Source organism: Alternaria rosae (assembly GCF_020736505.1).
Source record: "Alternaria rosae strain MPI-PUGE-AT-0040 chromosome Unknown BKA58scaffold_1, whole genome shotgun sequence".
In the NCBI taxonomy this organism is placed as follows: domain Eukaryota; kingdom Fungi; phylum Ascomycota; class Dothideomycetes; order Pleosporales; family Pleosporaceae; genus Alternaria; species Alternaria rosae.
The window spans coordinates 5070724-5095102 of NW_025763570.1; the positions used below are offsets into that span (position 1 = coordinate 5070724).

General features: G+C 52.8%; 10 protein-coding genes and 1 non-coding gene across 11 annotated transcripts; 7 read left to right on the forward strand and 4 right to left on the reverse strand.

The window, feature by feature from the left end:
• Nucleotides 1-735: 735 nt before the first annotated feature.
• BKA58DRAFT_32951 (uncharacterized protein) lies at nt 736-2633 on the reverse strand. Its single transcript, XM_046168138.1, has 3 exons — nt 2186-2633; nt 1622-2133; nt 736-1576 (listed from the first exon to the last, which is right to left on the reverse strand). The coding sequence occupies exons 1-3, from the start codon at nt 2474-2476 to the stop codon at nt 913-915; spliced, it is 1467 nt and encodes a 488-aa protein (XP_046032115.1). The 5' UTR covers nt 2477-2633; the 3' UTR covers nt 736-912.
• Nucleotides 2634-3089: 456 nt separating this feature from the next.
• Nucleotides 3090-5781, forward strand: BKA58DRAFT_417035 (protein-tyrosine phosphatase-like protein). Its single transcript, XM_046172621.1, has 4 exons — nt 3090-3391; nt 3455-3776; nt 3826-4054; nt 4101-5781. The coding sequence occupies exons 1-4, from the start codon at nt 3320-3322 to the stop codon at nt 5362-5364; spliced, it is 1887 nt and encodes a 628-aa protein (XP_046032116.1). The 5' UTR covers nt 3090-3319; the 3' UTR covers nt 5365-5781.
• Nucleotides 5782-6112: 331 nt separating this feature from the next.
• On the reverse strand, nt 6113-6201 carry BKA58DRAFT_t10. The gene has a single exon. It is a non-coding gene; the product is annotated as a tRNA-Arg (tRNA).
• A 421-nt stretch (nt 6202-6622) lies between these two features.
• BKA58DRAFT_374733 (GAF domain-like protein) lies at nt 6623-7858 on the forward strand. The gene is given in 5 exon segments (XM_046169358.1): nt 6623-6865; nt 6941-7046; nt 7061-7063; nt 7175-7479; nt 7534-7858. The coding sequence occupies 5 exon segments, from the start codon at nt 6863-6865 to the stop codon at nt 7642-7644; spliced, it is 528 nt and encodes a 175-aa protein (XP_046032117.1). The 5' UTR covers nt 6623-6862; the 3' UTR covers nt 7645-7858.
• A 958-nt stretch (nt 7859-8816) lies between these two features.
• BKA58DRAFT_33003 (uncharacterized protein) lies at nt 8817-9845 on the forward strand. Its single transcript, XM_046168146.1, has 2 exons — nt 8817-9708; nt 9761-9845. The coding sequence occupies exon 1, from the start codon at nt 9038-9040 to the stop codon at nt 9455-9457; it is 420 nt and encodes a 139-aa protein (XP_046032118.1). The 5' UTR covers nt 8817-9037; the 3' UTR covers nt 9458-9708; nt 9761-9845.
• A 1287-nt stretch (nt 9846-11132) lies between these two features.
• On the forward strand, nt 11133-13507 carry BKA58DRAFT_33026 (amino-acid permease inda1). The gene is made up of 3 exons (XM_046168151.1): nt 11133-12061; nt 12110-12459; nt 12519-13507. The coding sequence occupies exons 1-3, from the start codon at nt 11556-11558 to the stop codon at nt 13352-13354; spliced, it is 1692 nt and encodes a 563-aa protein (XP_046032119.1). The 5' UTR covers nt 11133-11555; the 3' UTR covers nt 13355-13507.
• A 554-nt stretch (nt 13508-14061) lies between these two features.
• BKA58DRAFT_374738 (uncharacterized protein) lies at nt 14062-16825 on the forward strand. Its single transcript, XM_046169359.1, has 2 exons — nt 14062-15844; nt 15894-16825. Exons 1-2 carry the CDS (start codon nt 14440-14442, stop codon nt 16796-16798), a joined length of 2310 nt encoding a protein of 769 aa, XP_046032120.1. The 5' UTR covers nt 14062-14439; the 3' UTR covers nt 16799-16825.
• BKA58DRAFT_374739 (YAP-binding/ALF4/Glomulin) lies at nt 16826-19099 on the reverse strand. The gene has a single exon (XM_046169360.1). It carries the CDS (start codon nt 18926-18928, stop codon nt 16919-16921), a length of 2010 nt encoding a protein of 669 aa, XP_046032121.1. The 5' UTR covers nt 18929-19099; the 3' UTR covers nt 16826-16918.
• Nucleotides 19057-20074, forward strand: BKA58DRAFT_33281 (uncharacterized protein). Its single transcript, XM_046168190.1, has 3 exons — nt 19057-19338; nt 19397-19529; nt 19581-20074. The coding sequence occupies exons 1-3, from the start codon at nt 19228-19230 to the stop codon at nt 19625-19627; spliced, it is 291 nt and encodes a 96-aa protein (XP_046032122.1). The 5' UTR covers nt 19057-19227; the 3' UTR covers nt 19628-20074.
• A 515-nt stretch (nt 20075-20589) lies between these two features.
• BKA58DRAFT_33289 (cyclin-like protein) lies at nt 20590-22982 on the reverse strand. The gene is made up of 3 exons (XM_046168192.1): nt 22733-22982; nt 21024-22589; nt 20590-20975 (listed from the first exon to the last, which is right to left on the reverse strand). Exons 1-3 carry the CDS (start codon nt 22742-22744, stop codon nt 20739-20741), a joined length of 1815 nt encoding a protein of 604 aa, XP_046032123.1. The 5' UTR covers nt 22745-22982; the 3' UTR covers nt 20590-20738.
• Nucleotides 22983-23416: 434 nt separating this feature from the next.
• Nucleotides 23417-24379, forward strand: BKA58DRAFT_33307 (uncharacterized protein). Its single transcript, XM_046168197.1, has one exon. The coding sequence runs from the start codon at nt 23609-23611 to the stop codon at nt 24152-24154; it is 546 nt and encodes a 181-aa protein (XP_046032124.1). The 5' UTR covers nt 23417-23608; the 3' UTR covers nt 24155-24379.

The following is a 24379-nucleotide window of genomic DNA, read 5'->3' on the forward strand; positions in this document are numbered from 1 at the left end:
GCAATTGTCGGATGTCTCAATTATTAGACAGTGGCTGTTCGGCAGGGCGGCCACATAAGCCGTCCGTGCCACATTGTTCGTATGTAGCATGGCAAGAGTTGTTGTTGGTGAAGGGGTACAAGTAGTACCATGGCATAGGAATGCAACACTCATTGCAATCAAAGCACCATATAGCCTGACCGTAAGACCACCGCGAGAGCTACACAAACCAAGCGTAAGCCTAGGGTCATGCCAGCCATATGAACTACAACATTCTCCGAACTATGAGTTTCTTATCACGCAGAAGCTGGGGTGAGCCCATGCTACTCGAATCTCACTCCCATCCTCACCCTCCACACCCCTTATACTCAAATTCTTCAGCATGATCTGCAAATGGTTCCTACAAAAAGATGACGGACGGCCCTCAGACAATCCCGTTCCCGACAGCAAGTCAGATCAGGCCATCAATGACGTCTCGAACCAGCCACGCACTCCACATCATGAACTCCAGCCGTCGAGAATGAAACTGGATTGCCGTGAAGAAGTCTTCTACTGCACGAATCGCAGGACATCACCTTGACGGACCGCGTTGATGCAGAAAGGAATTTCGAGAGAGGGATGGACGGCAAAGATCAATCGCAAGAGGCGTGGGGATATTTTTTAGACTGGATGAATTTCGTGACGTGAGACGACCTCATCCTATCTAACGTGGGGACCTTCCTGGGTGCTCTGATGCTGTGTTCAAGAGAAGTCTTCTTCTTCCTCCTCTGCTCCCTCATCCAGACCCAGGTAGTGTATGACGGCCTCTGTGTCCAAGAGTTTGGCTTTCTATTTCTTTGTCAGTGTTCTTCCAGCGACAAGATGTAGGAACAGTAGTCTAGTAATTTGGCAGTCTACCCCACTAAGCGCACGCTGCCAATCTTTGGTGCGCCGTCACACTAGGCAAACGCATGTCCAAGTGCACGCTAGGACATATGACCTGTGACGGTATTGCGTCCGAAACATACTATGATGGAGCTCGCAGTGCGGGGTATGAAAAGACATTGGTCTTACCTGGGTGTCAAGTGTCGATGCTGCACGCTTGAGCAAGTCTAGCTCCAAACTTCGGAGTCGCTCCGCAAGTCTCGACGGCGTGTCCCGCATCGTACCCGTCCTTTTGGCACCCTCCGTTTCCATGAGCGTTTCGATCTGCGCATCAACGCGGTTCTGTAGGAGTACCGTGGCACGTAGCCGGAAGACATCCCACAATGGGTCTTGTTCAAGATGGTCTCGTAGTTTCACAGTATCGAGTTCCTGTTCTTTCCAAAAAGATTGGATTTCCCTTTTGCCATCGGTAGTTTGTCTGACCTTGAAGTCTAGACCATCTTCTTCGTTGACTACAACAAGCCATATGAAGTCACTTTCCCAATCGATGGTATCATCTTTCTCAAAGATGCGGAAGCCGGGTGCGACCTTGGAAACATATATCTTTGCTGGTCTGAGTGGGTCGTCGTCTGGGATGTCAAGGTCTAGAAACACCACTTTGGCTGAGGTTATGGCATCTTCGAGAAATCCGTACGAAAAGATGTTTTCGCATGCGCCTTTGTCGTCGCCGTATCTACCTTTGTGAGCGAGCATCCTTAGATTCGTCGGGATGACCTACGTGATTGTTACCTCATCACCACGTCCGACTTGTTTGCCTTCTCGAAGTAGTAACAGGCCATTTCCGTTACCATCAGTCTCGTACAATGCGGCCGTCGCATCACCTGACGCGTGGTTTGCCATGTCGACGCAGGGGACCATACAGTCGCCAGTTCCTGGGAACTCCAGAGCTCTAGATCTGTACATGGCATCGACGCACATCCAGTCGTCGAAAACTAGCATGCCACTTTCTTCATCCCACCAGTACTTCTTGCACCAGCTGATGGACTCTGTAGCAGTCCGCAAGTTTTCGAACTCGCGCAACAAGCTGTTGAGCTTTGCGCTGACTGCAGGTTTGAGCGTGGTTCCAACGAGAAGCTCCTGTTCTTCTTCGGTCCAGAATGTGGGAAGCAGCTCATCTGGAAGGAACTTGACGTATTCCGTAAGAGGATTGAGCAAGCCAACATCCTTTGTATCGGGACAGCAGATGGTTGCTTGGAGAAGTAGAAAAGTAAGAACAGCACCTCTTGTTGTCTGTTTCATGTTAGTCCCGGGCACATTTGCATTTCTTCTGGAATTGCCACACCCTTCCAAAATCTCCAAGACCTTCGAGAAGTTCGCGCAGATGATGATCTGACTTTGCGAGGAGCTCAATATTCTGACGAGAGATGATCAACTCCTTGGGCACGACAAGTAAAGGCTCAGCCTCACCCCCTTGGAGCTTCTCGGCGGCAATGACTGTAGACCCTCTGTCCTCATAGCCTGGCAGTGGGCCTACTTTGACACCGTTGAACTTGACCCCATTGAATGTTGCCCAAGTAGGTAAAACATCAATGGACTCTTTGAGCCACCCCTGGGTCCTGCCTCTTCGGATCATCGTAATCTTGATATGGTAGATGAGGCTTTACAGCGCACGGGCGCGGCCCACTGCTACTCTGCGACACACAGGTTTTGTGGGTCGCCAAGGATACCGCCTCAAACAGCGACAACGCTGTGGAGTCTGTACAATGACAGCTGGCTGTTGACAGTCAAGGTAGCACGGAAGAAACAATAACGGTTCGATGGCTGCATGCGGTGAGGACGATCGCGATGCCGACCGGCTCTAGTGCGGGTCGTGCAAAATGTCCGCGATTACTGCAGCAATCGAGATGCAGGCTGCCTTTAGGAGTCCGTACACTGGACCCTGTGAGGTCATGCAGACACGACGACAGCTGCAGGTCCAAAGTCTCGAGCTGCTGGTTCCCTAAGAGACGGGATCAAACAGAGTCGTAGCCGGCGGGACAAGAGATGCTGGCAAACGAAGAGATATGTCTCAGGACACTTATAGGCAGTGCGTAATGCAAACAGCAGGGAGGGCCTCACCAGTTGTTGTGTTGTTATGGTGCTTGGGCCAAGACGTCTAGAGTTGTTATGATGGCGTTGCGGGCATCCCGAAACCGCGAAAGTGGAACTAGCGGGCGAGTCCGTGCGTCTGTAAACAACAACAACATGGAGGATGTGCTTAAACCTCCAACCATCCGCCGTCACACATCTTTACAGTTATTCCTTACTCCGACCGCAGCAGGACACGCAGACGCAGACGGCACTTCCGCCAACAGCCATACCGACGACGCATCTTCCCTTGCGCTGCGCTGCCGACATCGCTGCTTTCGTCCCAAGTCGGCATCTCGTCCTTCCCCAGCTGTAGTCAACACCTGCGGATCGCACCTTCTTCTCCGCAATGGCTTCACCACGCGATCGAGTGGCCAAGATGTCGCGCGCATCCACCACCAGTTATGGTCAGGTGATCGAGGTGAGCACCACAACACACACCAAAACAAAGCGACTGCGGGACCCGTTCTGATCCGTCTCCTAGTACATCCAAGACAGACTCTACCTGGCATCCTACACAAGTCCGCCCGATGCGAACACTCCGTTCCCGTACCCCAAGCAGAGCCAATCGCCCTCCAAGCGATCGTCGCGCGCGCAAGTAGGTCCTACTGCCGCAGGCCCCAAGGCGCACCCTCCGGTCTACTTTAGTATCGACAAGACGCTCCTATACAACGCCTTTCACGGCGACTTTGGCCCACTGCACATTGGCCACCTCTACCGGTTCGCGGTACAGCTGCACGAGGTTCTCGGCGACCCAACCAACGAGGACCGCGCCGTCGTCTTCTGGAGCAGCGCCGACTCGAGGAGTGAGCTCCTCCACATTCCTCAATCAATTACACAAATTAACATGCCTAGGTCGCGCAAACGCTGCCTGCATTCTCGCATGCTACATGGTGCTCATCCAGTCATGGCCACCTCACCTTGCTCTGGCGCCCATTGCCCAGATGGACCCGCCATGCATGCCCTTCCGCGACGCCGGCTACAGCCAGGCCGACTATGTTCTGAACATCCAGGACGTCATCTACGGTGTATGGAAGGCCAAGGAAGAGGGCCTCTGCGGTCTCAAGGACTTCAGCCTCGAGGAGTATGTTTACCGAATCACGTCTATTGATGAGTACTGACAGTTCTAGGTACGAGAAGTTTGAGCGCGTAGACATGGGCGACTTCAACTGGGTCACCCCCAACTTCCTCGCCTTTGCCTCTCCCCAGCAACAACCCACACACGAGATCCCAACCTCATCACCGATGTACGCAACACTTCCCTCTAACATCGCCGAGATCCAGCGATCTGGACTTCCTGGTCCCTTCAAGAACGTCCTCTCGCACTTTTGCGCGCGCAACGTTGGACTCGTCGTACGACTCAACTCGGAACTGTACTCCTCTTCATACTTCACCAAGCTCGGCATCCAGCATCTGAACATGATCTTCGACGACGGAACATGTCCACCGCTGTCCCTCGTACGCAAGTTTGTCAACCTCGCACACGAGATGATCACAGTACAGAAGCGCGGTATCGCAGTCCACTGCAAAGCTGGACTGGGACGAACTGGCTGCTTGATCGGCGCATACCTGATCTACAAGCACGGCTTCACCGCCAACGAGATTATCGCATACATGCGCTTCATGCGCCCGGGCATGGTAGTCGGTCCCCAACAGCACTGGCTGCACCTAAACCAGGGTACTTTCCGGGAATGGTGGTACGAGGACCAGTTCAAGGCAAAGTACGCGCAGACCGTGCCATCAACGCCTACAAAGTCACCGCACAAGCAGCGCCTCGCTAGCAACGGGCAAACCTTCACACCGCCCAACGGATCGTCCAAGCGCGCCGCGCTCGGCGAGATTGAGTCGAACGAGCGAAGCAACTCGGGCCACATTGGCGTGTTAGAGGACAACCTGCCTGCGCCTACACCTGGACAACCGCGAAAGACTAGCAAGCTCTACGGCAACGGCTCGCGGTCACCACAACGCATCGACGAGAACGAGCCCTTCACCAGGTCGCACACAGAGGTCAGGGCAGACATCACACGTTTCGACGGCGAGTCGGACGAGGAGTTCCACCTCCGCCAGATCGCGCGACGCACATCATCGCGCTCTCCTCAGCGCTCGCCAACCCTCAAGGACAAGCAGCGTCGCGCATTCAGCACCACGTCCGTCGTTCAAACGTCAGTAACCCACACCTCTTTCGGCTTCGGTGAGGAGAGTGATCTCGAGAACGCTGCGCCAGCTGGCATACGGCCAAAGACACCAAAGGAGAAGAGCGGCAGTGGCAGCATCAACATGGGCAAGATCCGATCGAGTCCCTCACGCCGAAGCACCGACGGCAAGTCTGCTGTACGGAAAACCAGCGGTCGTGTTGGAAGCATGGGCAATGCCATCTCCCGCCCAAAGTCATGAGCATCGTCACTGGATTTTGCGTTTCTAATCCCGCATCTTCATTACGGGAGTTCTAGCACGGCGTCTTGGGACACGACCTTCATCGTCACTTCGTTTCTTGTCTCAGTCAATTCTTCGTCGAACAGCAGCATGCCATCGGGCTCGGCGCTACACACATGTCGTCTGCGGGCGGGCGTTTTTGGATCACTTAAAGAGTGCATAACGGAATTGGGTCATCATTCTAGGAGTTTACTTGGGGGGCGCATGGCGGTGTGCTAATGTCTCTTTCTACTGTCTCATTACCCAGTCACTTGTTGCTGCATCTTTACTTTAGTCTTGTCCCTTTTCGCGGTAATCTGGCTGCGGATATGTTCATGACGTGTATGAGTTGATGACTACTTCTAATTGTCCAAAAACAATGGCATGTTCTTCTCAATCAAACCTGACTTTGCGTGATCAATTATGACTGTGACTGTTGCTTTGCAATGTTCAGCAAAGATCTAGTCTCAAATTTGGTTGACAAAAGATTGTACTGCATATAAGTATCTATCCAACCATGAAGATGTCTTATTGCAGTATTAATCAAGGTAATACATCCAAGTGTCGTAGACGTTAGCTTTGCTATGTCTAGTGAGTCCGTCGTGAAGTTGGTGGTGCCTGATAGGTGATGGGCCTCCAACAAAAAAAAGTTGCATCTCACCATCGACCCAAAAAAGACCTGAGTGTATCACCTCTCACAACCACTATGTGGGCTCATACAACCATTGTACGATCAGCACGGGACTCGAACCCGCAACCTTGGCCTTTGATTATTCAAGGGAATAGGAGGGCCACGCGCTACCATTGCGCCAACCGACCGGTTGCCATGAAGAGTTCTTGTGGTTGAAGACGTGTATGTAGCTGTTGAGTAGCGACACGAGCTTTTCTGTTTTTGAAACTATAATTTCATTGTGAACATCAGTGGGAAAAGATGTCTGAGCATAAAATATATCATAGCGGTGAAGTTTTTGCTGGACGATGTGGAGGGAGGTATGTAGGTGTGGGGATGGTTTGGCCGAGAACTGTATAGCAGAGCCGAGATGCGCATTTCCCAATTGAGACTCTCGAAGCGAAAGCCGTAGAATGTCTTGTTTACTGAGGCCATTGAACGGATATCTATCATGTTCTCGACAAAGTACAGATTGGACAAGGAGTTTGGTGTTGACTTGCACGTACGCCTAGATAAGATTAGACGGCGATGACGCGATCGCAATTTTCGGTCAACCTAAGCCTCTTGCAGCCAGAACAGTAAACAATCATGTAATGACATTTCCCTTACCCACACATTTGACAGTATCCCAAGTACAAATAGACATCACCGTAGATTATCAACCCAGTAGTAATCTTCGTCGTGGGTTAACTATTGCTGCTGCCCGGCAAGTTTCGGCGACTGCATTTCCGTTCTGTGCACAAAAACAACTTTGGAATAAGCAGCCAGGAAGAAATTCCGACTCCAAGAAATATCAAAAGCTCAACAACCATGGTATGCAGCCAAGCGTTTTCGCGTAGTGTGGACTACGATGAGCCTCGAATACGTGGCTGACAGGGCTGGTGTTAGGTGCACGCCGACGCGTCAGATTTTGCCGATGGAATGAGTAAGAAGGAGGTCTATGAACAAGTGCTTGAACAAGCGAGGTCACTGTTTGATGGGCAAAGAAATTGGGTAAGTATATTAAATTCTCAAGAATGAGAAGGATGGACATGATTGCTAACATTGTACAGGTCTGGTACGCTCCCACTCTCCCCAATCCCACAACAAATTTCTATTCCTAACAGTGACTTTCACCAAACAGCAACTTCTCCAACACAGCATCCCTCCTCTGGCACGCCTACCACTCGCTCCCCTCGCCCTCCTCCTCCGTCAACTGGGCAGGTTTCTACTTCACTTCACCAACAAACTCCTCTCAACTCCTGCTCGGCCCTTTCCAGGGCCAAGTAGCATGCCAAACTATCAACTTCGGGCGCGGTGTATGCGGGACTGCGGCGAAAGAAGCAAAGACGCAGTTGGTGCAGGATGTGGAAAAGTTCCCGGGACATATTGCGTGTGATGGGAGGAGTAGGAGTGAGATTGTTGTTCCGGTTGTTCAGGGTGGGAAGGTATGTTTTCAGCTTTCTTTGTATGGAAAGGCGGGAATGTTGACGTGCGTTTAGGTTGTGGCGATTATTGATATAGATTGTGCGGAACTGGGTGGGTTTAATGCGGAGGATCAGGCGGCTTTGGAGGAGTTGGCAGAGTTGTTGGCGCAGTCGTGCGATTTTTGAGGTATGGGTATGGGTATGATACGGGAGAGTTGTCAAGATAGGGTAGAAAGAGATAAGACGGGCACAGTAGAGGGATTGGTATAATCGTATATTACCGCATATCGGAACTGTAATTGCACTAAACGCGTTGAAGTAGATACAACGAGTTCGAGGACGCGACTTGGTGGAACATGGACGTGGAGGCGATTTTTGAAGATTCGCTCTTTGAATTGAGATATAATTCGTCATGCTTGCTTTGTATCATTGCCGACCATAGAGCCTCGCGTTCTTTCTCCGACGATGCATGATCAACAGACTGTACTATCCGACGCCCGCTCGCCGTTTCAGCACGTTCTCTTTTCATACGGTCAATGTCATGTCTACAGTACTCTCATTCCATCCCGCATCCCATTTCCATCGCCCCTCTTCCATTTCCATCCCGAAACATCTCCTCTCTTCCCTCTTCTGTGGGATCCATGTTTGGTGGGGTCGATGACGGGATCTTACACAAGATCACGCCTGACCCGCGTATACTGGAGGTGTATTGCCATACACAGCGAAGGCTTCCGTCGAAACGATACCTGCTCCGGCTCACACGTCCATCCTTGGGCACTACGAAGTTGCTATTGCTTCACTGAAGACGAGTACCCATCTTTTAAGTCTTGGTATCGAGCCAGTCGACTTGGCATATCTGGCCATCCGATATGCCAGGCTCTTCGTCGCGAGCGTGTATGGATGTAGGCGAGAAGTTTGAAATGCACCGAAGTTGTTATGCAAATGGATAGTGAGAGTATCGAACCAGAATTCTCTGAATACGAGGAATGGGCCTTCGGAATTGAACAAATCTGTATGCGTAAGTGTGCATATGGCCAGATTGCGCCAGCCGCAGAAACAGTCAGGTGGTGTGTACACCATCTCTCGTCCAGTGCTTTCGTGTACGAGATCGGCTATTTCAGCAGTAGCAGTAGCCATACGTTTGCAAATTTCTGTTTCGATCTCATGTTGTATGGTCTTGCAGCTGTAGAGAAGACCGGTAAACTGGTTTGGTGAAATAACGGATTTCAAAGGGATGATGGGTATAAGTTCATCGTAGATACGCAAGCGCAAATCGCAAGGAAGCCTCACTAAAGGGCTGGGGCTGGGCTGCGGTATCTTCCATGGCGTGTCAAGATGTTTGGAGGGAGGGAAGCAGTTCTGGAGACTACATCAAGATGAAAACATGCAAGTCTGGTGACCTGACGTCGATGTAGGCTCCATGGTGTTCACTTCTTTCCTAGGTTGACGTGGAAGGAAGTTTGTCGATGTTGACGATGCACTTGCCCCACTTTTACGGTATCACGTGCGGACCCGTTAATCGATCTCGCGCTCAGCCATCCAAAGCTGCCCGCCATCCATACACCGGCGCGTCACCACCATGCCCTCCTCAGACTACACAGCGGCCACAGGCGGTGCGCTGAAACTCAAAGGTGGCGCCGGCGTGGACAAAAAGAAGAAAAAGAAGAAGCCAAAGACTACCGAATCCACAAAACCCTCCGAAGACACGTCCACCGGCGTCGCGAAACGGTCGCCTACCGACGATGACGCGCGCAAGTCACCTTCGGGCACACCAGGCCGCTCTATGTCACCCGAGACTGCAGAGCGATCGATACGAGAGGGCGGCGGCAGGCAGAAGACAGAAGCGGAAAGACGGTATGACGAGATGCGAAGGAAGAGGTTGGAGGAGAGGTTGAAGAAGGAGGGAGTCAAGACACATAAGGAGAAGGTGGAGGAACTCAACAAGTACTTGAGCGGACTGAGCGAGCACCACGACATGCCCAAGATCGGACCTGGCTAACGCGCTTGGGTGGTGGCTGGCTGCGACATGACGGCGGATATCAGCTGTACACAAAGGCATCTCGAAGACTACCGACTACAATGCCACATCTATCCGACAGATCGAAAAAAAACAACGAACTACTCCGAGAACGACATACCTTCATCTGCTATGCGTGTGGACGGGCCATTGGGAATGTCTGCGACTGTGTACCCGACACAAGGATATAGTCAGGGGGATGGATGGAGACCTTGCCGACGGCTTTTGATATTGTGTGTATAAATATCATGGAATTGTACCATCACGATCTGATACTTGTAACAGTCATCTGAACCCTTCAAATGGGCAACGAATTGCAGACTTGCGCTTTTGATACACCGTACCGAAGCGAGAAAGCTACCTTCAACCCTCGACAAATTCCACCGCGCAGCTCTTAGTGCGACCACCTCATACAAGGAGAAAACTAAACAGATCTGCAGCCTACATCCCGAGGTCTAGATGAAAACATGCAAAGTAGGCGACCTAATATTAACGTAGGCTCTAGGGTGTTTAGTTCTTCCTTGAATGAAGTGTGACGAGTGCCGCGGCTTCTCAAATAATATAGCCAAGACTGCAAGCATGAGCCAGGTACCGGTGGCTTCAACTGGTCGCATGCTGACCGCGTCTACGCGCCTGAAACATTCTAGAAAACCTTTCCATTGGATGTTGTGATCCGCCCCTAGCCTTATCAGTGCACAAAGCCTTATGAGTACACAAGTCTTACGCTCGATATGGGTCACATGTGCAAGTATCACGCCTCAAGTACACCCACCTGCCCAAAAGGCTGTCCAGGATGACGCTCGGGTCAGCTCAGAGCACTCCGGTCTTCGTAACTCCAAATCGGTCCATGTCATTGGAGGACTGAGAGTCTTGTGCCATCAGTCGGAACCAGTATACGGATTGCCACATCTATCTGCAGGCTGACGACTCCAATCAAACCCTTGTACGCAGTCCGGCGACACACCTGGCAGAGTAGATTGCGCAAATTGTCTGTGCAGTGACCACATCAGTGCGGGAGGGGCGGGGGCGTTCTTGCACAGAACGCACGTCTTGTGCGCGCCATTCGTTGAAGCGCATCGCGCAAGTCGTGGTCCAGAGCCATCTCGCACTTCTCATCCCACTAGAGACGAGACGGACTGCGCGAACGCGTAGTGACAGCGATACCACCGCGGTATGCCCGCGCGCTAAAGTATGTTCTAGAAAGGTGTCCAATTCGCACGACACCCGATGCATCGTCCCTAGTAAGCCCACGATAGTGGAAACTGTTCTGATGGGTTGTAGCTTGGATCCACCTGCCGAGAATGCTTAGCGCGTGCTAGGACGCCCGATAGCTGCTTGCTTCAGCGCCATTGAGGCTTGTCTCAATGCCAAATCGCACCTTAAGCGAGTTGGAACGCCCGACGCCCCATCCTGCGGTCGCGTGCTGTTCGAAGACCCCTCGGTGTATCAAGAGGTTTGCTTTGACGACACCCTGTACCAACGGTATCTGCGACGTGTGAGCAGCGCTGAGAAAAGGCTGGTTGTTGTACGATAATTCGCAAGCAGGCATGCCGTGCATAAGCTGTACCCCTCTTTGAGTAGACAAGGCTTGTATCGAAGCTTGTCACCCCAACGTTTACCCCAGTACAGCGATCCCATCCTTATCAGCCCCCGGGCGAGGTTAAGGCGATTCAAGGCGGCATAGCCCATTCGGACGGCGACACCGTCAGTATCTTGATCGTATCATTTGCTCCCAACCACACCATTGACCAGTAAGATTTCCAGACCACAACGGAGCTGCGCCGCGACTAGTCTGCAGAATGACAGTCGCCGCTGGGGGTCCAGCCCATGCTCTGTTTTTGTGTGCGGTTCCCGGGTGCTGGGACGAGGGTATTGCTGCAATGTCGAGAAGAGGTCGTCGTAGACGCGCAGGTATAAAGCCTGTTCTCGTACCCCCATTCACCCGACTTGCAAGGCTATCATCTCTCGCGCCTCTACCCTTCTTGTGCTCTCCTGGGTTCGTTATCCCTGGTAGACTCAGGTTCAGTCTTCCTCTTTGCTGAGTACACCTCTTGGTGTTCTTATCTCCCTGTCGCCCGATATGTCGGTCAACGATTACGAGAAGCAGCAGTATGCTGTCGCTGGCGAGAGCCCTTCTGACCATGCTGTTGGCGATGTCACCGACATCAAGGGCCACGCCCTCAATGAGGCTGCTGGTGTCTACGGTTCCGCTCAGAAAGCCGAGGACTATGGCTACGTCCAGAGAGGTCTCAAGTCGCGCCATATCCAGTTCATCGCACTTGGAGGTACCATCGGTACTGGTCTCTTCCTCGGTATCGCCAGTGCTTTCGCCAATGCCGGTCCCGTCTCTGTCCTCCTTGGTTATACCATCACGGGTATCGCCGTCTTCGGCATGATGCAGTGTCTCGGAGAGATGGCGACATGGCTCCCGCTTCCCGGTGCTATCCCGCAGTACGCTGCTCGCTATGCAGACCCCGCTCTTGGTTTTGCCGTCGGCTGGAACAACTGGTACAACAGCTCTATCACTCTTTGCGCCGAGATCTCTGCTGCCGCTCTTTTGATCAACTTCTGGGATCAGGAAGAGAAGTAAGTATAACAGACAGATCGAGTTCGACACTTCCTGACTCCAATTAGGTACAATCCTGCGATATGGATCTCCATCATCATCGTCATCATCGTCTTTCTGAACATCTTCGCCGTCTCGATTTACGGAGAAGCCGAGTTCATCTTCGCATCCATAAAGATCATAACAATCATCGGACTGCTCCTTGCCGGTCTGGTCATTATGCTCGGTGGAGGTCCTGACCATGACAGACGAGGGTTCCGCTATTGGAAGGAAGGCGCCATGAAGGAATACGTGGGCACTGGGAATACAGGTCGCTTCACGGGTCTTTGGTCTACGCTTGTCAACGCAGCGTTCTCGTACGGTGGTGTTGAGATGGTTGCAGTCGCTGCTGGTGAAGCCGCCGACCCTCGCAGGAACAGTAAGCAACGTCTTGTCGCGACCCTGCATATAACAATCACTAACCTCGTACGTCTCTAGTCCCCAAGGCTGTTCGCCGTGTCTTCTGGCGTATCCTTTTCTTCTACGTTCTTGGCTCGTTCATCATTGGTACCACTATCAGCTCAAACGACCCTCAACTTACCGACGAGAACGCCAAAGGTGCGCAGTCATCGCCCTGGGTCATCGCCATGAAGAACGCAGGCATTCCCGTCCTCCCTCATATCGTCAACGCTGTCATCTTGACTTCCGCAACCTCATCCGGTAATGCTTTCCTCTACACCGGATCGCGCTATCTCTTCAGTATCGCACAAAACGGCCAGGCTCCCCAGTTCCTCCTCAAGTGCAACAAGAAAGGTGTCCCCGTCTACGCTGTTGCAGTCACAGCCTCCATCTCACTGCTCACATACATGAGTGTCAGCGCTGGTGCCAACAAGGTCTTCGGATGGTTCCAGAACCTGACCACCATCGCGTCGCTTTTCACTTGGTGCACCATCACCTACACATACACCCGGTTCCGTGCGGCATGTATTGCGCAGAACGTCGACCGTAGCACTATGATCTTCAAGAGCAAATGGCAGCCCTACGTTGCCTGGACGTGCTTTGCGTACTTCGCCCTCATCATTCTCTTCAACGGTTTCAAGGTCTTCACCACCACTCCTTGGGGACCCGATGAGCTGACCAGCTTCTTCACTGCGTACATCGGCGTTGCCATCTTCGGTCTCCTCTATGCCTTCTGGAAGATCTTCAAGCGAACCAAGATGGTCAACCCAGCTGAGGCGGATATCTGGAGCGGCAAGGCGGCGCTTGATGCGGAGGTTTGGCCTGAGCAGATCCCGCGTAACGCTCTTGAGAAGTTCTGGTTCTGGCTTTGCTAGACGGGTATTGGTGGCGTGCGCTTGCGTGGTGTCTTCGCCTTGTCGAAGTCGGTGCATAGAAAGGCCATGTTTGTAGCGAATATTATGTTGAATGAATCATCTGAATAACTGTATCTGTTCAAAACGTGATGAGAGCTCAAAAGTAGATTTTGTGATCTGAATTCCTCCACATCCAATGCGCTAGTCGCGCCCTACGCCGACGAAGGTTTGCCGTCGGATAAAGCATTGGGCGCCTTAACCAGTGACGCGGGGCGTGACACTCTCTATAGCGTACGTCAGCGCGGATTTGACAGAACTCTCAACTCCGGTTGTAATGGTCTGGTCTCTTTTGTCTTTAAGATAACGCTCCGTTGACGTGTTGACGGATTTAACGGTCGTTGGCTATACTTCCGTCGTATGCTTACTGCCCAGATGCTCATCAATGTCGTCACATGTCGCTGTTTGATTTAACTAATATTCCGATCCATGCGACAAGTATTGGGTGCCTGAACGCGTATGCGGTGTGTTCCCAGGTACTTCCAGCTCATATCGCAGGTCGCAAATGCCTTGAGTGCCTGGAAGCTCTCGCGCGGCAGCCAGCCGCGGAACGCGTGTCTTCTCATGCAGCAGACGAAAGTTACGGGCAGTAAATTGGTTTCTAGGGATCGCTCCGAGACGCCAGAGCGGAGATCGTGTGTCGCGCATTGCGGGTTCAATGTTTAGCCACAGGATAGTCGCTAGGCCCACATGTGTGCCTAATTAGTATTGATGCGTGTCAGACCCTGTCGCCGGGCACCTTTGATCAACGGCTTCCCAGGCATCCACGTTCGTCATACATCAACCTTACTGACTCCAGCGGACCGAGTATTCGAAGTTGTCGCACAGGTTCCGCGACTGCCATTCTCCACCGCGTGTCTCCCAGGACCCTCGAAAGATCTACCGGCTATCACATGTGCTAGTCGATCTTCTATTGATTACAAACATGGAATTGCGCAGTTAGCAACGTCGAATTTGGACCAAAGAAGTTATGCGTGCGCATCTCAAGACGACAGTCATTCAAACATATCATCCTACTACAAGCGGCAACTTTGCCGACGTCAACCAGAATGTCGGGCCTTGGAGATGAGACCAAGTCGCAGACGCTCTGGACCATGAACAATCAACTCGTCAATAGCCCAGACGCGGAACAGCCCAGGAAGTCTCAAGACCAGCCACTAAACCGCGCTTGTGAAGCATGCCGCATTTCCAAAGTCCGATGCCTTATGAACCCAGACACAAGCTCGACGCAGTGCCAGCGTTGCGCCAAGGCGAACCGAACATGTGTTTTCGCGCCGCCAGCCAAGAGAAGACAGAGAAAGAGGACAGACGTACGAGTCACGGAGTTGGAGAAAGAGATACAGCAGATGCGTAGTCTTCTTAAGACCAACGCCAGATCATCGAATGATGTTAGCGAACAGGAATCCGGCGATGAGGACTCGGACGATCAAGGACATGCGAGAAGGAAGGAGACACCTCCTAGCGCATCAAGTCGCCCAAGTGTCACAACAGCGTCATCGATGGTCACAGCACCCATCAGCAAAGTGTCCACAGTCGATTCTACCACTACTGGCGCACCTACAGACTTCCTGGGGTCTTCTGATAACGACATTATAGATCGTGGTGTCATTTCAGAAGATCTAGCAGTCGAACTCTTGAGCATATGGCGCACCGAGCTCGTCGCTGCATGTCCAGGCATCACAATCCCCAAACAGTGGGATGTTTTCGACCTTCGAGCAAACAAGCCTGCGCTCTTCCATGCGATCATGGCTGCGGCTGCGCACTCAAAAGGATCTGCTCTGTCTGATCGACTTCATGAAGAAACCGTCCTTCTCTATGCACGTTCCGCCTTCATTAAAGGCGAAAAATCAGTTCAAGCTATTCAGGCGCTCATCGTCACAGTTACATACTATTCACCATCAAAAACGCCGGGTCAGCTGCAAATCTATCAGTGGGTCAACATGGCCGCGTCGATGGCTCTGGAGTTGGGCTTGACATCCAAACCCAGAACGCACGAGCAACTCCCAAAACGTGCGATTCGATCGCTCCAGAAGATTTCTTCGCCAGAGGAGCTCCTCGAGCACTGCCGCACTATCCTACTCCTCTACATCATCAGCGCAGGCTTCTCGATGCGACTCAAACGACCTAACATACTGCTGTTCAACAGTTGGATGGAAGAGTGCTTCAACATACTAGAGAAGTCAAAGCTCTTAGATGACAAGAGGATAGTGGCGTGGTTGAAGCTTCAGAGAATAGCCGACGAGGCGAACACAGCCTTTGGCTTTGACGACGCAAGTACGAGCTTCAGTCTCTCGGAGCTGCGTATGCAGATAATACTGCGAATCTTCGATCGTCGGATGCAAGACTGGAGGAAAGGGATTCCGGATGATGTTATGACGCTGAATCTGCAGATAGAGTACTACTCCGACATGTTATCGATGTGGGAGTTCGGTATGGACGGGGGTCGCTACGACGGTACGTATTCATGTATCAAAACGCATCCGACCCAGCTAACACCTCCCAGTCATCGAATTCCGCAATCGCCACATCACCCTCCCCGCTCTAGACGACGACTGCGTCCAACCCGAATCCCTCCTTTCACGCTCCGCCCTTCAAATCAACGCAACCACAAAATGCATCTCCGCCGCCCACACGATCCTCGACTTCTTCATCGCCGTCCCCGTCGACAAGCTCCGCAAATCGCCCAACGCCCTCTACGTCCGCGCCGTCTACTCCCTCGTCACCCTCATGAAAGCCGAATATGCCGTAGGCACCGACGCCGAAATGGGCGAGCTGCTCGAAAGCCAGAGCCTCAAAGTAAGCTACTACCTCGACACTGTGCTCGACAAAACGAATGAGGCTGGTGGGCCGCAGGAATGTAGAGTCAGGGTGCCGAGTCATTGGAATTTCTTGCTGCACGAGAAGTTGAAGAGTTGGTGGGATGAATATCAGGTTTGGAGGAAGGAGGGGAGGCATCTTAAGAGGAGGAAGAAGATGGGGAGTGGGGATGAGGTGAGAGCAGCAACTGGGAATCAGACTCCCGCGTTTGCGGATCGGGACTTGCAGGTCGCGAATACGTCTGCGTCTGCATCTGCGTCTGCTATCGATCCGAGCCAAGTTGCGGCCCAACAACAGCGGCAACGACACCAACCCCCACCTCCTTCTCTCCCCACATCGTCATTCGCGCTGGGTAACGCGTATCCCACACCCACACCATGGAACGCGAATGACATGGCCATTGATCCGCAGCCGATCAGCGATCAAACGGCGTTTACCACGGATATGGGCGACTTCTCCGCGGCGTTTCAAAACGGAGATTTGTATCTGTGGAATGATATGACGGCGGATAATTTTGGGGGGTGGGTACCCCAAGGAGGATCGTATGGTGGTGGTGCAGGGTTTGGAGGGATGAACGGTGGCATGTTCTAAAATCTTGAGCGAGCTATACAATGTCATTGTGAATATTGAGGTCTTCTTCGCAAATGTGGTTGTGTTGCACGTAAATACATCTCTTGACGCACATCATTCATGACACACATGGTCGCCTATCTAAAGTTTCTTCAGCCCGCCCTCAACCCACTCGATGACTTTCTCCAGTAACCCGACATCAGCCTTAGCCTGTTCCAGCGCCTCTTCACCTTCAACGACGAGTGCGCCACCACCAGATGACAGCTCCTTCTGGAATCGCGCCGCTGTCTGTTTCAGCACGTCTAGATACTGCGACTGAATGCTATGATTGCTGTTCAGCTCCTTGACACCAAGCGTCTCGTGTAGATGCTTAGCCTGGAGTAACAGATAGTAAAAGTTGAGCGCTGCAACGTAGAAACTAAGTTCTTGACGGAATTGCATCCATGACTCTTCTAGGATAGCGTCGGTGGCATATTGCTTGGTGAGATCAGGCCATAAGAAGGGCGCGACGGTGGACAGCGCAACTGGCGTGGCAAAAATGTTCGTCTCTTCGTGGTCATCGTCTGCTGATTGGGGGCGCGGAGCGTTGGCTTCGAGGGTCTCGCCTTTGAGCCAGGATACCGCGCTTGCTTTGAGGTTCTCGTAGGGGCAGTGTTCTAGTGTGTCGCGGATGAAGGTTAGACGGACGAGATCGTGGGGATGTGAGCGCAGGACTGTTGTGGTAAGGTAATGCGCATGCCCGCGTAAGCTTGGGGACGGCGAGTTTGCGGAGATGAGCGAGATTGTTTGGAGGTATTGGGCGAATGACTCGTCGTCTTTGGGCTCGCCGATGTTGTTCTTTTCGAGTGCTATGAGGCCGAATGTGAGGACTGTGTCGAGCAGTGCTTCGGGCTCCATGCCGACGGTCTGTTGCCCAAGAGTTCCGATGAAGTTGCTGAGTATAGTGGCATGTCCGGGAAATATGGCGATTGACGACGACTCGTCCTGCTTCGCTGAAGCATACAGTTCCTGCTTAACGTTTTGCGCGGCAATTAGTAGAAGAGCGCCTGTTCGTGAGAGCGGGATATCGGCAGCCGTGGCTGGTGGCTCATCTTCTGTTCCTGGGATACCTCGCTTCTCATCTTCCGTGTCCATCACGGTCCGTAGCAACTCGTTGTACTTCAAACCAAGATCTTGAGTCAAGGCAACAATCTGTCCAAGAATTGCAACTCTGGAGGTGAGGTCCTCCTCTTCCGCGAACCTATCCGCGTATTTCTTGTAGTTGGGCTTGTTCGGTATCCGCTGGGGCTCGTACCGCTCCATCAGTCTGCTGGCCCACGCGAGACCTGGGACATCGTCGTCTGATGTCAGTGACAAGACGTAATCCTCGAGGATATGCGTGAGGAATGACTGAAGTAGGCGGTTGACGAGATCATTCTCCTCACTGCTCGGCGCGTCGCTCTGTGCCTCTGGATCCGGCTCCGACTGATTGGTGTTTACACGCAGCAGATTTCCGCTGCTTCGTCTTGATGGCAAATGCGGCCTCTTAGTGCCGGAAAGCGTCTTGACGAACTTGACAGCAGATAGTGTGAGGTCTTCAATGTGCGTGTTGGCCCTGTTGTATGCGAGCAGTGCAGCCTGCAGACTGGTAGACAGGAATCGGCTTGGATACTTCGTCTTGACCCGTCGATGTAGTGTTGCAAGTATAGTCAAGAGTACCTCAAACTTTAGTACCGGAAGCGGCGGGACTACGGCTGGTTGGAACGCAGGACTTGTGCTCGATTCGCCCATTCCGACTTCTGCCGCTTTCTTGCTTCCGCTTGCGTTTGCATCGTTATCTTCTTCGTCGGTGTGATCGTTTGGTTCTTCGAATTCCAGTAGCCGCAGCGCCTCGGTCACTTTCAAAACACACTCTCTGGGGTTGCCCTTCGCGGCGATGTCTTGCAAACAATCTTCCGACAGTGGGAGCAGCGGAAGAAGCAGGTGTATCAGATCCCAGCCGATAGTCGCAGTAAGCTCTGCATCTTGAAGAACCTCGTGTAGAATGGGCAAGGTCTCCTCGGACAAGTTGTATTCAATAATAGTAAGATAGGTGATGGGATCGGTAACCGGCGGACGTGAGGCTAGAAGCGGATGTTCGTCCTTCTGGGCGGGAACCTGGATCTCAGCCATGACTCGTGCTATTGCTTGTGTGTCCGGGCTGCGTATGCTGGTTGGCAAGTAAAGTCGAAGCAAGCAGAAAATGATCGAGAGTAGGGCGGCGGTGGAAACTGGGATGTTGAGAGTGAATGTACCTAGAAATGTTGGATTGGGGCTGGGCCCTGACGCAATGCCTACCAGCCCACCACTAGATTCGCGTGCACGCTAGTCCCCGCTTCCGCCAAGACGATCGCTCTTGCCAAAGTTCACCGCGGAGGCGCCCTGTAGCTCACACACGACGAATCGCATCCACGACAGACATATTGCCCGCCATGGACGAGAAAGAAGAGACCAACGAGCCCCTCGACCTTGTGCGCCTTTGCATTGACGAGGTCGTCATTGTTAAATTGCGCGGCGACCGCGAACTCAAGGGCAGACTACACGTGAGTCGCGAAGCTGCAGCTTGTATATATGTGCGTGCATAGCTGAGAGCATTTCTAGGCATACGACTCGCATTGCAACCTCGTTCTTGGAGACGTCGAAGAGACCATATACATTGCGGAGGAGGAAGACGAGGACCAGGAGCCTCGCGTACGGACAGTCAAGAAGCAGAGCGAGATGCTCTTCGTCAGAGGTGAGAGATGTACAGGACTTGCAAGATGACGCGAAGCTGACAGCATGCCAGGTGACTCAGTAGTATTGATCGCACCGGCGGCAGAGGCATCGCAATGATCAGCGTTTAACGGTTTCTCGCACGAATCGGAATTCGACATAGCAAGGGCGCAATTGGCTTGCTGAGGTGAAAAGGACAACGACGGGACGAAAAAGGCGCAGTCACGTTTGAGATACCCGAATGCTTGAGCGGTGGGGCGCATTCGCTGGGGCGGACTTGGGATGGAGGAAAGCAAGATGTGTACGTGGATGTATCGGGCGTTCAGCGCAGGCTTGGACGTGTCATCTGAACCTCTCTCAACGATCATGAGATGATGCCCACCAAACGAATATCATCAAGTACAATGGAACCCCATACGAATTCTCAAGCATATGTCGGAATCACATGCACAACCGAGTCCGCTCACTGTACGGTATTCGCACTGATCACTCAAGGTCAACATTGTTGAAGATGCAAGTATTAAGCGCTTTTCTTGACTCTACTGAAAAGTCCAAACTAAGAACTTCATTGTGCCACGCGTAACGCAGTTAGAGAAACCCCATACGCACATAGTGCGGTGTCCATGTAACTCCTGTGCGTCGAAGAATCGCCGATCGCTGAAACCCGACCCAAGAGGAGTGACAAAAGAAGAGAAAGGGAGGAAAGACGGCCACCAGAAGGCGAATACCGCGGGAGTTGGAGAATTAAACTAATGGGAGTGGGTGTTCATGACCTCGTTTCGTCGTGATACGGTCCGGAAGCGCTTTCCAAAGCAAGTAAATACAGTCGAAGGGAAGTTTGCCAGCTGCCAGGGTATGAGTGACGGTGACGAGAGAGTAAGAACCAGTGACGGAGGGAACGAAAAGACTCAGGCCGGATAACCATAAACTCCATGCACCGGGTGTCCGAACGAAGGTTGGACTAATGTAGACTGGGAAGATTGCTGGTGTTGACCCTGTTCCAAGAAGCCGCCAAAGCGCCGGGTATCCGTGAACAATAAGCAAGAATGGAGAAGTTTTCGATGGTGACCATGTTGGTGCTGATGTTGAGTTGTAGCTGACCGGTTGACTTGTATTGCCTGGCTCTTGACGGGCGGGTGCTGGTGGATGCTCTCGGAGAGATGCGCGATCACACGAGCCCTAAGCCACGTTAGAATACAGTCAAGCCAGAGCCATGTGGAGACAAGTGTATTCACTTTCGCCTCCAAGTCTGGCTAGCAAGGCTGTCCCTAGACACGAAAGGCAGCGAGAAGCCCTTTGAGACCTCTGCCTCGACGAATATAGAAGCACGCTTATAGCGCTTGTCGGTGTACTTCTCGTACACAGCCGCGTGATGCTTTTGTGGGTTGTCGCAGCACTCAAGGATGACGGAGATGAGGTGTCGCAGTTGGGTCAGTGTGTACCCAGAGTAATGTACGTGTGCTTGCGACTAGTCGATGTTAGCATGTTCTGATAAAGTGCATGGATATAAGCTTACCCAGTCACCCTTCTTCAGCATGAAGCGGGCAAGGCAGTGAGCACCGGCCGACAGGAAGCTAGGAGCGCAACCCACGAAACGCTCATCCATAACAGTAATCTCCAAGAAGTACTTGGACAGGGTGCGAGTCTCCAGATCGTAGTCGTCTGCTTTGCTGATACGACGAAGGAAGCTCATTGGGCCGGGCCAACCCAGCTCGAACTGAAGCATGCTGAGCATGAAGCGCTCAGCCTTCAGAACCTCATCGGCAGTGTAGGCACCGTCGACCATGTATACGATCTCTTGCACGGAAGGGCAGTTGATCTCCTCGTACTTTGCAGCGACGAAGAGCGCGGTGGCGCCGACCAGCTGGAGTTTGCCAAGTGAAACAACCTTGCAAGAGAGGAAACGGTCGACGTAGTTGACGGCGAGGAAAAGAGTCTCGGGAAGAAGGGTGAAGCGGTTGTGGACCTGAACGAGCCAGTCCATCAAGACGGATCGCATCGACCATTGGATCTCGGCCTGGTGGTCCATGTAAGAAGCGTTGGGCTTCATGCGCTCTTCAAGGGCATGCATGTACTCGAAGATCTCGTCGCCGTATTCAGCAACCATGGAGGTATCCCATTGCTCATCTTCCACGTCTTCGGCGCTCCGGTTCGCTTCGACGAATATCCGGGCAGCCTCAAGCTCGCGTTGTGTCTTTGCAGTGACCCTAGGCGCAAGCACAAGGGTGACACCGCCAGTTGTGTTGTCGCCGCGCGATCGCAGAGACCGGGCAGTAGTGTAGCCGTCGGCATCGTAGTACTCCTCGTCTTCCTCCTCGTCCCAGTACTCTTCTTGGTCGAGACCGTTCAGGTCGTTGACCTTGGCGAGTTCCTCGTTGCGCTCCTGCTCTAGGACGCGCGCCTGCTCCTCGAGAGCATCTAGGTATTCGTACCTGTCGTCCGCCCCATTCTTTGACTCGGCTTTCTCTTCCTCTTCAGGGATGGTCGCTGGTTGTTGGGACTGTGCTGAGGCACGGTCCACGTTGGGAAATGAAGATGGCTGGGTAGGGAGAAGTTGGCGAGCAGGTACATCTACGAGAGTTGCTGTGTCGCTAAGGGGTTCTGATTGTGGCTCCTTGAAGACGGCTGTGGAAGATTTCTTGGTTATGACCTTGCGGACTTCGGCAGTCGGCTGGCTGGCGTTGACGGTGATAGGCTTGGCCACAGTAGACGCGACATCGCTTGCCTCTATTGACGCGTTCGCCTTTGCTGTGACGTTTGCCAGAGGGCGTTGCGCGGGTCGTGCCAACGCGCCAGGCTTTGTGATGATCTCCTTGACCGTGACGGCAGAGTTGTCCTTAAGCACCTCAAGACCCTTCTTCTTCCCATTGACCTGCACGTCGTCCTTTGCTATGGGTTGCCGTGTGTTGCTGACGTCTCCAAACACGGTCCGCTTGGCTGCGGCCGCCTTGATACCGCCGACCTGCATCAGTGTGGACAGTGCTGGTGTTGACTTATTGCGCGAATGCAGAGTCTTGCCGGCAGGTAATTGGGGCAGCGCGTTCTCGTCGCGTACACGGAGAGCCCGCGCAGGACGTTGAGGCTGTGGAAAATTCTGTCAGCGGCTGTGAAAGGAAGACAGTCTGGGTGATTATGGAAAGACCGGAAGATGAAGTAGCCAGCTGAGCAACGCGTCCACGCACCGCCATGCCGCCATAGTGAGAGTAGACAAGAGAGCAGTCTTACCTTTGCGTCCATTGTGTTCTGGTCTGTCGATTAAAGACAATAGTCTCGGAATGTATGTTGTGTTGACAGCGACGGTTGCGAAGTGGACGATAGGGGCAGCGGAGTTGGAGCGCTACAAAACAGTGGCCGATATAAAGAAACTCTCCATCTAAGTTGGCGACGATGAGATAGACGGGTCGACGTTGTCGAATGGCACGAGGAGTGGTGTTGACGACAACAAGAGCTTGTAAACTTATATGGGAGCTTGGAGCTATGCGCGTTTGGATGGGCAATGTTTATTTACTGGCCTTGGGACAGGGATACTGGCCACTATCCCGAGCGGTCCTAGCGACGATGCACGGTCCGCGCCTTCCCAAGGATGCTTCCGGAGCTGACAGGCACGTCATAGCCGAGGCGAACGCGCCATCCAGAATCATCATAAAAGACGTCTTTTACTTGCGCTTCCACACACTGCGAATCTCCCGGCCCATAAACTTTCGCAAAGTACCTGAGTGCTATCTAGAGCGTACTTTCGCGTTTTCAGCCTCTTCCCACATCCTCAACTCGATATACACGTACCCCGCAAAGATCTCAAGCAAGACGCGCTAAAGGTGGGATGACTCAGCCAAAGCACGCGAAGTCACGTGGCGGTCACTTTCTTGCGGCCTTGTTGCAAACATCTTGTTTATGCGCTCTATTGCCATAACAACACATATCGTCATACTCCAGCTGCTCTGGATGGCCTCAAATGTGGTCGCGATCACAAGGGTGGTCTGGAACTAACCGCCGTCGGGCGGCCACAGCCTGTCGATCAGCGCACTGCCACCAGATATCAAACGGCAGCCTGCGCTTGCCTTTGTTGCGCCGGCGTTGTCCCAGGCAGTCTGGAGGAAGGTAATGCGTCTGGGGAACGTTGGAAGCCCTGAAACCGGCGACGTTATCGCGTCTTTCCTTTGCTTTGTCCCCGCGGGCTGTATAGGCCGAGAGCCTCACCGACTAACTGTGTGGACCGATCCCATCCGTAGCGAGATCGCATGGAGCCAAAAATGCGCACAACGTCTTTCGAAATGGTCCGCGACCGGGATCCCTTCTGAAACGTGTTTGCGCAAAGTGCGGGAGACATGCTGTTCAGACTTCTTAATCGACCCCTCATCACTTAGAGTGGTTGTCCGAGCTTCACGCCACGGATTTGGGAAGTCGCATGCCGCGCTACATATGTACCCTCGCCATGATCCGCTCGCGCACATGCAGGGTCGGAATCTGAGAAGCAAGATAACAAACGGCGATAATCCGGTCAAAGCATGGCTTCCACACCACAGCGGGTGTGTAGACTATCCGCGGCTCGATTCCTGGGCCTTGCGCTACCATCGTCATGAAAGTGTGGGTCCGAGATCATCAGACGATTGCGGGAGCACATGTAGACATAATTCCTTGGTCGCGTAATTCATAAGTAGCACGAGCCTCTAGGGAATCCTGTGGCGACTCATTCAGGGACGGTTGTCTGCAAAGGGGAACTACGGAAGCAGGCGTGTGGCATTGAGTGTCACACGGAGATCTCTCCAATAGACGCCCGGCACCAGTTGCCAACGAATCCACAGCGCTTCACCCACTTTCGGGACCGGAAGCTTCCTTAGCACTCTGACTAGAATTCTGTGTGAAGGCGACCCG

Bases quoted from the DNA above. Each gene is read 5' to 3' on its own strand.
- BKA58DRAFT_33281 (XM_046168190.1), top strand. From the start codon at position 19,228: ATGGACGAGAAAGAAGAGACCAACGAGCCCCTCGACCTTGTGCGCCTT. The intron at 19,339-19,396 runs GTGAGTCGCGAA...GAGCATTTCTAG, and splicing joins AACTCAAGGGCAGACTACAC to GCATACGACTCGCATTGCAA. The intron at 19,530-19,580 runs GTGAGAGATGTA...ACAGCATGCCAG, and splicing joins CGAGATGCTCTTCGTCAGAG to GTGACTCAGTAGTATTGATC.
- BKA58DRAFT_33026 (XM_046168151.1), top strand. From the start codon at position 11,556: ATGTCGGTCAACGATTACGAGAAGCAGCAGTATGCTGTCGCTGGCGAG. The intron at 12,062-12,109 runs GTAAGTATAACA...GACTCCAATTAG, and splicing joins TTCTGGGATCAGGAAGAGAA to GTACAATCCTGCGATATGGA. The intron at 12,460-12,518 runs GTAAGCAACGTC...GTACGTCTCTAG, and splicing joins CGCCGACCCTCGCAGGAACA to TCCCCAAGGCTGTTCGCCGT.
- BKA58DRAFT_374733 (XM_046169358.1), top strand. The intron at 7,480-7,533 runs GTATGTTTTCAG...ACGTGCGTTTAG, and splicing joins CGGTTGTTCAGGGTGGGAAG to GTTGTGGCGATTATTGATAT.
- BKA58DRAFT_417035 (XM_046172621.1), top strand. From the start codon at position 3,320: ATGGCTTCACCACGCGATCGAGTGGCCAAGATGTCGCGCGCATCCACC. The intron at 3,392-3,454 runs GTGAGCACCACA...TCCGTCTCCTAG, and splicing joins GTTATGGTCAGGTGATCGAG to TACATCCAAGACAGACTCTA. The intron at 3,777-3,825 runs GTGAGCTCCTCC...TAACATGCCTAG, and splicing joins GAGCAGCGCCGACTCGAGGA to GTCGCGCAAACGCTGCCTGC.
- BKA58DRAFT_374739 (XM_046169360.1), bottom strand. From the start codon at position 18,928: ATGGCTGAGATCCAGGTTCCCGCCCAGAAGGACGAACATCCGCTTCTA.
- BKA58DRAFT_33289 (XM_046168192.1), bottom strand. The intron at 20,976-21,023 runs GTAAGCTTATAT...AACATCGACTAG, and splicing joins TGCTGAAGAAGGGTGACTGG to TCGCAAGCACACGTACATTA.
- BKA58DRAFT_374738 (XM_046169359.1), top strand. From the start codon at position 14,440: ATGTCGGGCCTTGGAGATGAGACCAAGTCGCAGACGCTCTGGACCATG. The intron at 15,845-15,893 runs GTACGTATTCAT...AACACCTCCCAG, and splicing joins GGACGGGGGTCGCTACGACG to TCATCGAATTCCGCAATCGC.
- BKA58DRAFT_33307 (XM_046168197.1), top strand. From the start codon at position 23,609: ATGCGTCTGGGGAACGTTGGAAGCCCTGAAACCGGCGACGTTATCGCG.
- BKA58DRAFT_32951 (XM_046168138.1), bottom strand. From the start codon at position 2,476: ATGATCCGAAGAGGCAGGACCCAGGGGTGGCTCAAAGAGTCCATTGAT. The intron at 2,134-2,185 runs GTGTGGCAATTC...AACATGAAACAG, and splicing joins GTCTTGGAGATTTTGGAAGG to ACAACAAGAGGTGCTGTTCT. The intron at 1,577-1,621 runs GTAGGTCATCCC...TCACAAAGGTAG, and splicing joins GGTGATGAGGTAACAATCAC to ATACGGCGACGACAAAGGCG.
- BKA58DRAFT_33003 (XM_046168146.1), top strand. From the start codon at position 9,038: ATGCCCTCCTCAGACTACACAGCGGCCACAGGCGGTGCGCTGAAACTC.